The sequence below is a fragment of the Diabrotica undecimpunctata genome, chromosome 3 (genome assembly GCF_040954645.1).
Source record: "Diabrotica undecimpunctata isolate CICGRU chromosome 3, icDiaUnde3, whole genome shotgun sequence".
Taxonomy (NCBI): Eukaryota; Metazoa; Arthropoda; class Insecta; order Coleoptera; family Chrysomelidae; genus Diabrotica; species Diabrotica undecimpunctata.
Window position 1 is genome coordinate 90,584,777 of NC_092805.1, and position 15,501 is coordinate 90,600,277.

At 34.8% G+C, this 15,501-nt stretch overlaps 1 protein-coding gene across 2 annotated transcripts in view; it reads left to right on the plus strand.

The window, feature by feature from the left end:
* Positions 1 to 15,501, plus strand: part of LOC140437038 (uncharacterized) — a 390,144-nt gene that overhangs the window by 363,515 nt on the left and 11,128 nt on the right. For both annotated transcript variants that reach the window (XM_072526272.1, XM_072526271.1), the window contains exons 3-4: positions 9,862 to 9,984; positions 12,207 to 12,446. In XM_072526272.1, the coding sequence (XP_072382373.1) occupies positions 9,862 to 9,984; positions 12,207 to 12,446 (363 nt within the window). The remainder of the gene's footprint in view (positions 1 to 9,861; positions 9,985 to 12,206; positions 12,447 to 15,501) is intronic.

Here is a 15,501-nt window from a genome sequence, read left to right on the forward strand (position 1 = left end):
TACGGAGGATAAACACAACCGCAGATTTGGTCAACATCGTGAAGGGCCGTAAGCTGCAGTACTTGGGACATATAATGAGAAATCAAGGCAGATACGAGCTACTTCAATGCATTTTGCGAAGAATATACTGGCCTGCTAACCGGAAAGCATGGTATAGAAAGACCTCAACTCAACACAGCTATTCCGTATAGCAACCAACAAAGTCATCATAGCCAGAATGATCGCCAACGTTCGGAACGGACAGGCACCCTAAGAAGAAGAAGTCAATCGTTTCAGGCCTATCGGCGTAGATTAGTGACTTCACATATCCCCACAGAAAATAGTCTGGCGGTGTTAAATCGCACGATCTTAGAGGCTAATTCATCATCAGAGTCCAAAACGTGAAACTATGCGGTTACCAAACGTTTCTTTCAATAAATCAATTGTGGCAAGAGCTGCGTAGCATGTTGCGTCGTCTTGTTGAAACCACAGCTCCGGCACATCATGTTTGTTCAAATAAAGAATAAAAAAAGTCAGTACTCAATCATGGCTCTATAGCAGTCACCATTGTCAGTAACGTTCTGAAGAACGTCTCATCATCGTTTTTGAAGAAGTACGGACTAATGATTCCACCAGCCCACAAAGCACATCAAACAGTGAGTTTTTCTGGATGTAATGATGTCTCAACATACACTTGAGGATTATCTTTACTCCAAATACGGCAGTTTTGTTTGTTGACATAGCTATTCAACCAAAAGTGAAATTCATCGCTAAACAAAATTCGCTTATGAAAATCAGAATCAACGGCAACCTCGTTTCGGGCTCATTCACAAAATCTACGCCTAGCTAGGTAATCGTGTAGCTTCAATTCTTGCACGAGTTTGATTTTGTAAGCACGCAAACCGAGATCTTTCCGCAAAATCTTAAGTAAAGTGGATGGACACATATCCAATTTCTGTGCACGATGGCGAATAGACTGATTCGGGTTTTCCTCTATGCTACGCTCCACATCAGCAACAACTTCTTCTGTACGCACTGTACGACGTCTCTGTGGATGCGTATTATCATTTAGAGTAAACGTGGTGCGAAAACATTCCATGGTTAATTGAGTTAATTGCTGTGATGGACAATTATATTGATGTAGTCGATTATAGTTGACGTAGTGCGCGAACGCATTTTGGACAGAACTATGATTTTCAAAATAAGTTTGCACAATTTGGAAGCGTTGTTCATTCGTCAGTCTATTCACGCCGAAATGTCCAACCAAACTAAACATAAATCACTTGACAGCTGTCAGAATGACTGCCAGTTAAAAAAGTGTTGCCAACTTACATTTCTATACCTCTAAAAAAACATCCTTTATTAACAATTTAGTGTAAAGAATTCATTTTTTTTTCGATTTTTTGCTTACCATTAAAAAGTTTAATATGAGAGGCAAATTGTAAAACTTTCTTTTAAAATATAAAAAAGCCTTAAAATGGTGATTGCTAACAGTTATAAAATTAATGTGTTTCTTCGAAAACTGCAAAATAATACAAATTGTTTATAACGATTGTAAAAAATCAACCTAGATATTTGTTATTGAGCCCAAAGGTATTGTAGTCCTTAAAAAACGCTCGAAATTTCATGTTGATCCATACATTAGTTTAAAAGTTCTTCTATTTGTTTATCCCGTAGACCTTTTTTGCAATAAAAGTAGTCAGAAAATAATGAAGATAAGGTAATTCTGCGCATACCAAATGAAAGTTCAATAGTCAAAATATCAATATGTATCCAAAAAAAAGTTAAAAAAAGATCATTCTTACAGCTAAAAATCCTTTTGAAGATTTACTGTTATTTTCCGGTCTTGTGCCCTGCATTATATACGCCTATAATAACTAAAAAAATTTTTAGATCCCTGGATTTGTCACAGTCCCGAGAGAAATCTCATTTCCCCTAGTTGCAGCAAGCTAATTATCTTCCTTATTTTATCAAATTCTTGTGCGACATTATACCAAAAAAAGTGCCACGGTAGGCGGTAGGCATATTTTTAAAATAGAATTAAGTAATTTGATTGTTTATTTATAATTTTTTTTAATCATGGATTTACAAAGTTTGTTTATTTTGTTTTAACAACTTTTTGTACATTCGAAAGTACATAAAACCGCTGTTAGTTAATAGATTTTAACCATTTGTTATAGATTTTGATAAAGTTAAAAAAGTTTACATGTTGTATAATGGACTCACCTCGTTATATAAATGGACTTTTCCAACTATTTTGTGGCGCTACTTTCCTAACGCTCACCTTAGCATTTTACTATAGAGAAAAAGTAATACAACGTCATTATAGAAGCTTCGCTTCAAAATCATCGTTAGAGCTATTCACTTTAATTGGAAAAGCCTTCATTACATGATTCATATTGCACAATATATATAAATATAATACAAAATTTACTGCATATCAGTAATATGACTTAGGATTAGATTAATTAGAACTAAATATAGTTATTGCGTCAAACGAAGAACTCCTAATTAAATTTAGCAAAGACGTATATAGTATTTATAGTGTTTATATATTTCACTGTTATATTCGCTCTGTTGTAGTACCCTGTATCGATGCACTCAACAAATATTACATACATTAAGGTAACTTTGCATAACATACCGGTGATATTTTTGTCATTTAAATACAATGCAAAAAAAATTTTATTAATCGTATAGTAATTCGCATACGACATTGACTAATAATAGAAAGAAAGAAACAAATCATTCGCATATATAAGAATAATATTATATTATAATTAATACTAATATACTGGTATAAGAGATATTGCAGGTTTATACATAAAAAAAGGAAACTTTACAAAAAAAGTATTAGCATATATTAAACGACATAATAGCATATTCAACCAGCCGATATGGAAAGAAACAGATAACAAAATCATTTTCTCAAAAGTCATCTGACCAAGAGAGACCAGCACTCGCTACTGGCAAAAAGATTTTTAGACAGCAAATGAAAACAAATGAAAAACCCGGCAATACCAACGGTAATGAACATGGAAACGGTAAGGGAAATCGAGGCGGTATAGTGTCAAAGGAAATAGGAGGAAAATATAATAAATGCAGATATATTACATTGTCAAAACCAAAACTGCAAATTAAAGCAAAATCAAGTGAAAGTACACCGAAAAAAACCTAGTAAGTCTAATGAAAAGATACAAGTTGCCACTTCTGGCGCTTCAAGGGGCTAAGTTAAAAGACACTGACCAATTAGAATATTATAAATTTGTATTGTTTAAAAGTGCCGGCGTTAATAGATTATTAGGAACAGGGTTTTCATTAAATACAGAAATAAAAGAGGCTGTAGTGGACAAGTCAATATCAGAAAAATATGTTGCCCCAAGCGAAGATAAGGACATATATATAAAGCATGACTTGTACCAGCAACTCGAGAATATTTTAGACAGTACACTAAAATACGATGTGAAAATTGTAGTAGGAGATTGCAATCAAAAACTGCCCGAGAAGAACTGTAACTGTCACAGGAGAGAACATCCTCATAAACTTCGCAACAGAACACAGACTAAAAATCATAGCACATATTTTGATAGGAAAAATATTTCCAAAACAACATGAATCTCCCCTGATAGCAATACTGCAAATCAAATCAACCATTCCGTAATAGAAATCATTGACGTTCACATTGTACAGAGTAGTAGGAGCTACACAAAGTCGATGCTAATTCAGACCATTTCCTACTGACAACAATATTAAATTAAGAAATTCCATGGGAACAAAGTAGAAAAGAAAATATGATTAAAATTGCAACATAGATGGCAGAGGAGTTGACGGAGAAGAAGGCGAAGATCACAAATATGATTGTAAACAAGAACTAGAAAACAGAGGCAATGCAAAAATAGGGATTAATATAATAAACATAGTAGAGGTGAAACAAAAATACGAAGATATCTAAAGAAGAGCTAAACGAATATGCAAAGAAAAAACGAAAGATGCAGAAAAAAAGAGAAAGTGGTGCTAAATGCTCAGCTAAATGGGTATAATTATTTTGAACAATGAGAATGCTATTAGCAAGAGAGCGCCGCATTGCTTAAAGTGGAACTTAAACAACATTAGGCCTATTTTCAAAAAGAAGGCAACAGATTTTGTGCATCGATTCATAACGAAGGATAATGTTTGGATCTACAATTTAATCCTGATGAAAAAACTCGCAAGAAAACGCATGGACTGCAAACAAATCATCTATCACTTTGCCAATCCTCCTAGCAGCGAAACTAGTAGAATTAAAGTACGAATGCTTGAAACATTCACCACAACCACGAGATCTGGCTTTCTATGACTATTTTCAAAAAGAAGGAAACAGATTTTGTGCATCGATTCATAACGAAGGATAATGTTTGGATCTACAATTTAATCCTGATGAAAAAACTCGCAAGAAAACGCATGGACTGCAAACAAATCATCTATCACTTTGCCAATCCTCCTAGCAGCGAAACTAGTAGAATTAAAGTACGAATGCTTGAAACATTCACCACAACCACCAGATCTGGCTTTCTATGACTTCCATTTGTTCCCAAATATATAACGGTTTCTACATGGGAAATGTTTATCTTCAAGCATTTATCTATTTTATACATAAAAGTACAGTTACTTCTTAAATTCTGTACTTATTTTACCTGTGTCACAGTTATGTATATTTCGGTTGTTTATTTCGATGTTATTTAAAAGTTTAATTAGTTCATCGCCGTTTCCGACTTTTTTAAGTGAAAATATTATGTTTTAGTAAGCAATTCAATGAAAAAATAGTATTCAAAGAATTGATGTATAGTTTGTCTATAACGATCAAATATTATTATCTCGATTAATGTAAACTCTGATTTATAACCTTTGTTTCTATATGTCCAGGATACCATATACAGAGTGAAGCAAAAGTCTGTAAATGCCTAATTATCTCTTAAATGGATGGTCCGAATTGTACAAAAACCTTCTTCTTCAAGTGCCATCTCCGCGGCGGAGATCGGCAATCATCATAGCTATTCGGACTTTTTAGACGGCTGCTCTGAAAAGTTCATTTGATGTACATCCGTACCACTCTCTCAGGTTGCGCAGCCATGACATTCTACGCCTCCCTATGCTTCTCTTTCCTTGGATCTTTCCCTGCATAATCAGTAGGAGCAAGGTGTATTTCTCTCCACGTGTAATATGTCCGAGACATTCTAATTTTCTTGTTTTTATTTTATTTAAAATTTCCATTTCTTTGTTCATCCTTCCCAGAACCTCTTTGTTTGTGACGTGTTCTGTCCATGATATTTTCAGAATTCTTCTGTACACCCACAGCTCAAATGATTCCAGTTTTTTCAGTGATGTCGCATTCAAGGTCCAAGATTCCATTCCATAAAATAAAGTCGAAAAAAACATAGCACCTCGCCAACCTAACTCTTAGTTCCAGTTTTAAATCCCTGGTACATAGAACTCTTCTCATTTTGTTGAAATTTGCTCTAGCCTTTTCTATTCTTATTTTGATCTGATTATAATCATTTGTGGAGTTAATCATTGTTCCCAGGTATGCGTATTTGTCCATTTGTTAGACGTTGGTTCCGTTTATTAGAAGATTCTCGTTATTTCTTTGAGTTTTCGATATTCTCATAAATTTCGTCTTCTTGACATTCATTGTTAGACCATATTCTTTTCCATACTCGGCTATTCTGGTCACCAGTCTCTGAAGATCTTCAATGTTTTCGGCTAAGATCACAGTGTCGTCCGCATATCTAATGTTAATGGGAACTCCATTTACCTTTGTTCCAGGTGTTTCACCCTCAAGAGCTTTTTTCAGGACCTCTTCGGAGTAGGCATTAAAAAGAATTGGCGACAATACGCATACCTGTCTTACTCCTCATCTAATTTCAATTTCTTCTGACAGCTGTTCGTTAACACGTACTTTTGCTCGCTGCTTATAGTATAAATTTGATATGATCCTGAGGTCGTTGTTGTCAATCTTCTTTGATTTCAGGACATTCATTAATTGTTTATGTCGTACTTTATCGAATGCTTTATTATAGTCAATAAAACATGCGTATATATCTTGATTGACGTCCAGGCATCTTTGTATTAATATATTAAGTGAAAAAAGAGCTTCACGTGTTCCTAGGCCTTTGCGAAAACCAAATTGTGTATTATTAACGTCTATGTCCAGTTTGTGATATATTCGGTTATGGATGACTTTAAGTAGTAATTTTAGCATATGAGACATTAAGTTAATGGTGCGGTAATCGCTGCATTCTCTTGCGTTTTTCTTTTTAGGGAGACAAATAAAAATAGATGTTAACCACTCTTTGGGTAATACGCCTGAACTATAAATTTGGTTCAAGAGTGTCACTAAAACATCAATGTGCTTCTCATCTAGAATTTTTAGGATTTCTATAGGAAGCATATCAGGTCCAGGGCTTTTCCTACTCTTCATTGTTTTTAATGCGTGTAATATTTCTGCTTTTGCAATATATGGACCTATTTCTTCTGACGTAAGTTCTATGTGCTCCAGATCTCCTCTTTCATCATCGAACAATTCGTCGATATATTCTGCCCATCTTTGTATTTTCTCGTCCGTATGTGTTATAGCAATACCGTATCTATCCAGAATTGCACAAGTGGGATTTTGTTTTCTTAGTCCTGCCAGTTCTTTAACTTTCTTTTGTAGGTTAAACAGATCATATTTATTTTGAAGGTCTTCGATCTCTTTGCATTGCTCTTCAAAGTATTTTTCTTTTGCCTGCTTTATCGTCTTCCTAATCTCGTGGTTTATCTCTCTGTATTTATTGTTATCCTTGTTTTTAAATTGTCTCCGTTGTTCCATCGTATTGAGTATCTCGTCATTCATCCATTCCTCTTTTCTCCTTGAGGAAGTCTTTAGTATTTCTTTACAAGGTTCCAGTAGACAATCTTTTAGTCGATTCCAGTACTCGTCAATATCATTGGTGTTTGTGTTCAATTTGTTGCAGTTCATGTTGGAGGCATTCTTTTACTTTAGGTTCTTTAAGTTTTCTTGTGTCTATTGTAGGGGTTCTTTGATGTCTTTTAATATTTTTAAGGGTGAGTGTAATTTTGGCTATAAGTGGATTGTGATCTGAGGCCACGTCTGATCCAGGATATGCTTTCACGGCTTTAACAGCATTACGGTATCTTTCATTGATCATAATGTAGTCTATCTGGTTCCTGACTACTTTCTCCGATGTATCTGCGGGCAATCGCCATGTATACAGTCGTCTGTTTGGTAACATGAAAAATGTGTTTGTAATAATAAAGTTCTGCTCTTGACAGAATTGTAACAGACGGTCTCTTCTCTCGTTTTGATTTCCCAGACCATAGTTTCCTATACACTTTCCGCTTTGTCCCTTTCCAATCTTTGCATTGAGATCACCTAGGACTATCGTGATTTCTCTTGTTTTCGTTATTCTAAGTGCCTCTTCGATATCTCGATAACATAATTCTACTTCTTCTTCGTCAGCATTCGCCGTAGGAGCATAAACTTGTATCAAATTCAGTTTGGCATAAGATGTCACTAACTTCAGTACCATTACTCTTTCTGAGATAGGGAAATAGCATTCCACCGCTCTATTAGATTTTTTATTAACTATTACTGCCACGCCGTGTCTGTGTTGGTTATTCTCGCTACCGGAATAATATATTGTGGCTTCGTCTGTTGAAAAACAACCTGAGTTGGGCACAAAAACCGGAACATGCCTATTCTGCAATATGGAGATTTAAAATTTTATGCTTGCAATGTTGCCAGATTTACCATTTTTCTGATATCATTAGTCACAGATCAGATATCATATAACATGCTGTATATTGTACCTTGATTGAAATCACCATTTCATTACCAGTTAAACCGTATACAATACATTTAATTTTATGTAGTCAGGAACATCTTAAAAAGATAGAACAAAAACCAAGAAACGGCTAATCGTCTCAATAAGTCTTTTTATTCAGATTCTATACAACTAAATTTGAACATAATATTTAAAAGTTTACTACATTGTTAAATGAATATCTACCTAATCAAGTGTTCAAAATGTCCTCCGTTGGTAATTTGACAGTATCCTAAATGGTAGTTGAATGTATGTACGTATGTTACAATTTTACATGTTTCACTAGAAATTAATCTGGATTCATTGATAATTATTTTCCTTAGCTCTGCTTTTGCTAACAACTGCTGGCTTAGTTTTATAAATTCTACTTTTCAAGTATCCCGAATAAAACTAATCATTAGGATTAAAATCGGATGAACGAGGAGGCCTTTCAGTATTAACTAATCTACCAACCCATCGTCCGGGAAATGTCTGATCTAAATAACACCAAACATTTACACCAAAATGAGCTGAAATTCCGCCTTGCTGAAACCATATATCCTTAAAATTGGCTCCAAACTTTCATCACTATAGCTTGTTAAATTTCCTTCCATAAAAAACGGCTCAATTAACTGAGTAATCTATATACTCGACGATACATTTAGTTTTTGTGATCTTTGAGTATGGTTTTCATGTATCCAGTGTGGATTTACCTCACTCCAATACCATGAATTTTGGCGGGAATTTACCTTCCCACACAGTGAAAATATTGCTTCGTCGTAAAAACATATCTTTTTAACGAAGTTCTCGTCAGGTACAATTGTATTCATCATTACCTCACTAAACTGTAATCTACGATCGTAGTTATCTTCGTTTAATTCTTGTAACAAGAACAAGAAGGTAAACAAAGAAAACCAAACTACCGAAATAATCAGACGAGTAAGAATGGGATGGGCCGCATTTGGAAAACTCTCATACATACTGAAAGACAAAAAGATACCCCAAAACCTTCGAACAAGAGTGTTCGATTCTTGTATCCTTCCCGTTTTCACTTACGGAGCTCAAACCTGGACATTCACAAAAAAGAACATGGACAAGATTCGAAAAACTCAGCGAGCCATGGAACGACAGATGCTTGGTATCTCACTAATAGATCGGCAAACGAACGAAGCAATCCGGAACAGAACAAAAATAAAGGACGCCGCGAAGCAAGCAGCTGAATTAAAATGGAAATGGGCTGGACACAACGAACGTCTCGAAGATGGTAGATGGAACAAAGAAGTCGGAAACTGGCGACCGTACGATGCGAAGAGACCAAGAGGAAGACCTCAAATGCGCTGGAGCGACGATATCAAAAGAGTCGCAGGACCAATGTGGAAACGCCTAGCACACAACAGGGATGAATGGCGAGAAATGGGAGAGGCATTTATTTGACAATTCGGATAGAAAAAGGGCTATAAAAAAAAAAAAAATTCTTGTAACAACTAGATTTTGTGGGGTTTAAATGAACTCTTATGTAATACATGCAAGACTAAAAAATGACTTACATCATTATTTGTACAGCTTTGCGTGAGGATGTGTGTGTGGATCTTCAACGAAACTCTGCATAAAATCTAAAGTTTTATTGTAATTTATATTATTTTTTGGTCTACCTGTTCGAATGCCATCTTTACTCGTCCATTTTTCTCAAAGCGCTTTACAATTTTTGTACCGTCGCGCGTCGTCTTATGGATAAGAGAATGGTTTGGGAAAGAATCGAACTAATGATATCAGAAAAATGGTAAATTTGTCAACAATTGCAAGCATCAAATTTAAAATCTCTATACTGCAGAATAGGCGTATCCCGGTTTTTGTACAATTCACGTACGAACCATCCATTTGAAAGATAATCAGGCGTTTCAAGACTTTTGGTCCCTCTGTGTAACATTCATTGTTAGCCATTTATCAGGATACCTAAAAAAAGTAATATTAATTTAGAATATAACTAATGTTGTGCTGATTCTTTCCATTCGAGATATGTAATGTTCTATTTTTGTTTCAGAATCTCCAGAACTTGGATGGGTCCTAACATTAGTGATAGTATCTTTGATATCAGCTTTAATAGGAGCTATAGTAATGATAATAGTTCTGCATTGTAAACGGTTAAAAACAACTGCAGTAGATGGTAAGTACAAATTTATTATGTAGCTTTAATCTTATATCATAAAAGTAAAAAGGCGGAATACACGACAAACATAAAACTTTAAAATATGCAGGACGACTTAACAAGATCTTTATGACAAAAAAGAATAGCAGCAAGATGCAGAAACACATATCATCCAAAGCGATGAGTTCGAGGAAAGCTGGGCGAAAGGAAGATAAATAAAAGCAAATTTTTTTTAAAACGAAAAAGTCCGTGGTTCTGCACACAGGTGAAGAAAAAATGCAATTAAAAGAAAAAGCTTACCTGAAGTACATGTCAAACAAGACACAGCAAGCATACGACGATTACCAGAGAATAAGAAATGAAACACATGGACTTGTAAGAAGAATTAAATACGAGAACTGGGAATGCTTTTCAAAGTAAGTAGAGCATGATTTTCATGGTTTACAAAAAGAAACATATTGGAAAAGCTTCATGGATTGACTACCTAAAGAAATTATGTAAAGAGCACTAACAAATGACGTTGGAACTACAAACATCAGAAATACCCATAAACGAGGAAGTTCATATAAACAAGCAGAAAACAATAATGATGGATCAACTGACAATATTAATTAAGAAGATTATAAGACACAATAAAATACCAAAGAAATCGAGGATAAGCGAGCTAATCCAATTATTCAAAAAAGGGCAATAAGAAACAACCAGAAAACTACAGAGGTATCAATTTGCTAAATACTACCCTGAAACTTACTACATTACAGAGAAAGCATTAGCATACAGTAGACTCGCATTGTTTTGTGTTTGATCGACTTAAAGAAAGAATTTGACAGAGTAACACTTAAAGATGTATACATCTTTTGTATAATAGGGATCCTGCTGGATATGATAAAAATAATTGAAAACGTCTATCAAAACAACAAGATGGAAGTTAGAATAGATGGACAACATACGAAATCTATAGACACGAGTAATGAAATAAGCTTTAGCTATTCAATCTAATCATGGATGAAGTCATAAACAGCGTCAACAAAAGAAGAGGATACAGAATGGGGAACAATGAAATTAAAATTATCTATTACGCAGACGATGCAATTTTGATAGCCAATATTGATAGTCTAAAGATAGCCTTTAAAGTCTAGGTCGCAGATTTAACAGAAGAGCAATAAAATTTAAAATGACAATTTCATCTCAGAAAACTAGAATAATAGTAATCAGTAACGAGCCAATAAGCTATAAATTGGAAGTCAGTGGAGTTAAGTACCATTGAAATGGTAGTATTGAAAACAAAATACCTGGAAATTAAAATGTCTACCTATCGAGACGTTGAGAAAGAAGTACGAGATCAGGTATAAAGAGCAAATAGATTAGCAGGATGCCTTAATAACTCTATATGGCGTAACATATAGGGTATAAACGAGTGGAAACTAAACAGAAAAAGAATGGAACAAGCACATCAGTATATTGGCGGATACAAGAGTTCTTAAAATAGCAAGGGAGAAATCACCAAGTGATAGAAGTATTAGCCGACCACGCAAGAGATGGGGGGATAATCAACCATGGGGGCAACAATCCGCCAGTCTTAAAAAGAATGAATTAGATGTACTGAAAAAGGAACTTATAAACCTATAAAAGCATAAGAACATGTCAAACCACCTATATGAGAAGCTTCAAACTCTCAAAAGCTCCAAGCACTTGCACATCTCCATTATAAGAATTTATTCCGAAAATTGAACTTAAAAGGTATAAAAAAAATTAGAACGTGTTAAATCGCTTAAACGCCTACATAACAGATCAACGTTAAGAGTACTGAAAAGGTATGATGAGAATAGTAAAAGTAATAAAGGTTGAATTCGAAAATTATCATAAAAATCTTAAATAAGAGTAAAAGTAAATACTTACAATTAACAAAGCGAATATGAAAAAATAGCATCAAGATAATGTGAAATACAATCGAAAAAAAAAATATGGCGTGAACAATGGCGAGGATTTAGAGAGCAATATGCTCTCAGTTTAGTACTAGATAAGGAAGAACACTATGTACAGAAAATGAAAAGTACAAAAAGCTGTGATTCCTGGAGATATTGAAAGCGTAATAAAGAAAAATATTGCAGCATCGATTATTACATTAAAATAGAATAATAGGTATGGTGTATTTATGAAGAATTTCTTGATCAAGTTTGTATAGTATAAAATCTGTTTACTTTTAACCACTTCTTTAATTCCGAACTGTATTTTTACAGAATCAGAACGAGGTGTAGCACTAAATCAAAGGGTAGTCGCCCAACGGCCACCCATCAGTATCCCCGACGATAAGGAAATAAGTACTATTACACCCCCGACTTTTCCGAACCTTCCAAACATTCAAAATGCGAATAATGGGGTGTGGTCGTGGCTGTCTAGAAGAAACGTGAGTTCCCCTTCTCCTTTAAACACACCCCCAACTTTACCAGCAGAAAATCATTATACACATATGGAAGATGGTAAGTAAAGTTATAAATTTATAGTATTTTCTATTTTAATTATTGATTATTAGATTATTACTCTTTAGAATTAGTTCCACTATTATACTGGACTATACTTGTTGGTCTTCTGGTCCTTTTTTTTTCGGATAATATTTGGCGTTGACGCTATCAGCCTAGTTTGTACATTTGAAATTTAGAAACCATAGAAAGAATAAACGCGCTAAAATGTATTAATGGTCATTGGTATTAAAGTAGTAATAGTACTCCTGAATAATTTAATAGTAGATACTCTGAAAACAAACATAAAAACTGATAGAATAAAGATCAAGAACAAACAAGTGCATCACAAAAAGGCCACTTATATGTTGAATGGACGATAATAGAGTATCATTAAACTAGCAACTAACTACTGTGTAAATAAAAACTTTTAATGGAGACTTATGTTTAGCAATGTACGCCTATCAGTAAAATGAAATTTGGTCATGCATGTTATCCAGCATATTTGCATAAGATCAAAATACTCCAGAGCGATATTTGCGAGTTCTGTAACAAAATCGGAAATCTAGACCACATTTTCGTTGAGTGCTTAAAATGTACGGCGCAATCTATTAAAATAATTGTCAGGAAACTTCTACAATTAAAAGTGGAAAGCTCATTTATAATATAATGTATCTGCTGGATTTATAGAAAAAAAAATTTATGATATTTTGTTATCATTCGGTAAAACAGCACCTTTATTACTCATGTTTTCCTAAATGCTCATAGTCACTCAGCCGCCGAATTGGCAAAATAATTTTTGTTCTCGTCACGTTTGTCGGTACGTGACCTCGATTACGCGACCTTGGTCCTTTTGACCTACCTAAAGGGTCTTTTGCCTGAACGGCTCTTCTGCCTGTGCTGCTGATCAGCATTCACTCTACTTTTTTGTATTGTATTGGTGCTGCATGGCTGCTGTAACAGAAGGTTATTAGTATTCAAAATAAAAATTACTTAAAGTAAAAGAAATTAAATATAAGGATATGGTATTTTTTGGGTCTTCTGTGACTGCGTACATTCGACTGCTGCGTGGTTATTATTTCTTCACTGTTTTTCGGACTCTTCTCTATATCCAGCTAGCTGCTGTGTGGGCCGCCTATGTACTGGACTTTTTGTCATAGTCTGTCAACTTTCTTAATACGTAATACTTACTAGGATGGTTCCTGAGATCGTTAAAAATCGCCTGTGCTTTTTCGTCCATTGTTCTCAAAGTTTTTTTTTGTTCTAAGTCCCTAAATACGTACATTAATAAAATGTATTTAGGTATATTCAGAGCCTCTCTAATCATATGGTTCTGTACTATTTGTATATTGTTTCTGTTCGTTTTGCAAGTGTGTCTCAATGCTGCCGAGGCGTATGTGAGTGTTGGTAAAATTATACAGTTTGCCATCCTAACCTTTGTTTTAAACCTCAGTTTATTCTTCCGACCTATTAATGATGAGAGTTGACTTCTAATTATTTTAGCTTTCGGGGCCGTTTGTTTCACGTGTTCTGAAAAGGTCAGCTTTTAAGGTCCAACGTTACTCCTAGATATTTGGCTTGTTTCACCATTCGACTTGCGTATCGAATAGGGATAGAACCCCATTTGGTCCGCCTCTTCTTTATTGGTACATGACGGCCTGTGTTTTGTCAGGGTTGACAGCTATCTTCCACTGTACACACCAATCTTGTAGTTCGTTAAGTGCCCTTTGTACGTGTCTTGTAGCTAGTACGTGTCTGGGTTGGTACTGCTAACAACTGTCACTGTATCGTCTGCGTATAGACTTAGCAACTATTTGGGTTCGGTTGTGGTGTCTGCTGTGTATATGGTGTATAGATACGGCGACAACAACGCTTCCTGTGGCACACCAGCCTCCATGGCTCCAGCTTTGGACAGATTGGCCCTATCCGAACTCTAAACCTCCTGTCGGCTAGGTATAACGAGAGCAGACATATCATTGCCTCACTATAACCATACTGGTTCATTTTATACAGCAGGCCTTCGTTTCAGACTCTGTCGAATGGTTTACTGACATCTAGAAAGGCGGCTGCTGTATATTTCTTTTCATTAAACCCTTTTGTGATATATTCTGCTAGACGCAGTACCGGAAGTTCACATGAGTGTTCGGATCTGAATCCGAACTGTGCTTCAGGTATTGTTCCGATTTCTTCTGATTCTTGTTTTAGTCTAGCTATTATGATCCGCTCTGCAATTTTGCTTATTGCTGAAAATAATCTATATCGGCCTATAATTCTAGGGAAATGTGTCATTTTCCCCTGGTTTTTCGATTATTATCACGTGAGCGAGCTTCCTCTGATCGACTTCTGGGCGAGAAGAATGTAATTCCTGTTAAATCCATTTTCTAAAAATTTAAAATTAACGATTCTGTTTGTGTGGAAATCCTCCCTAATGTCAAAAAACAATGTACGCAAGCCGTAATATCAGTCAACGGGACTATTAAGCCTTATATTTTTTCTTATTCGTTATAATATTGTTTGTCTGATATGACAAACATAAATAAAATATCTCGAAAAACAAAATATATCAACTTCCACAATAATATAAACTGGAATATGCTGTATACTCTCTGTTTTCACTTATAGTACACAACTGTCACTGCAAATTTAAACGAAAATTTCTTGGTCACAAGGCATACAAGAAGACAAGAATATTGATGAGTGGAAATTAAAAAGTAGTAGTAATAGACACTTCTGTATCTGTGAGTTTATTGGGTATTGTTATAATCCAATACTTATATGTATGCCTTTTTACTCTCTTTTAATTGTTTTAGGAAATTGTTTGAAATCTTTAAGTAACAATAACTCTTAAATTTGTAGATTTCAAAGAGGTTATTCATAGACGTTTCCACACTACTACCTAAATGATCTTTTATATGTATTCTAGACATACGTTTTAGTTTTAGAAAGATTTATACCTACTTCTACATTTTCATCTGCATTTTCGCATAATATACATATTGCTCTGTTTCCTTTGTCCATTTTACAGAGATAATATCTGAGTGAGCAGCGAACACTTGTGATTATGATTATTTTTTCG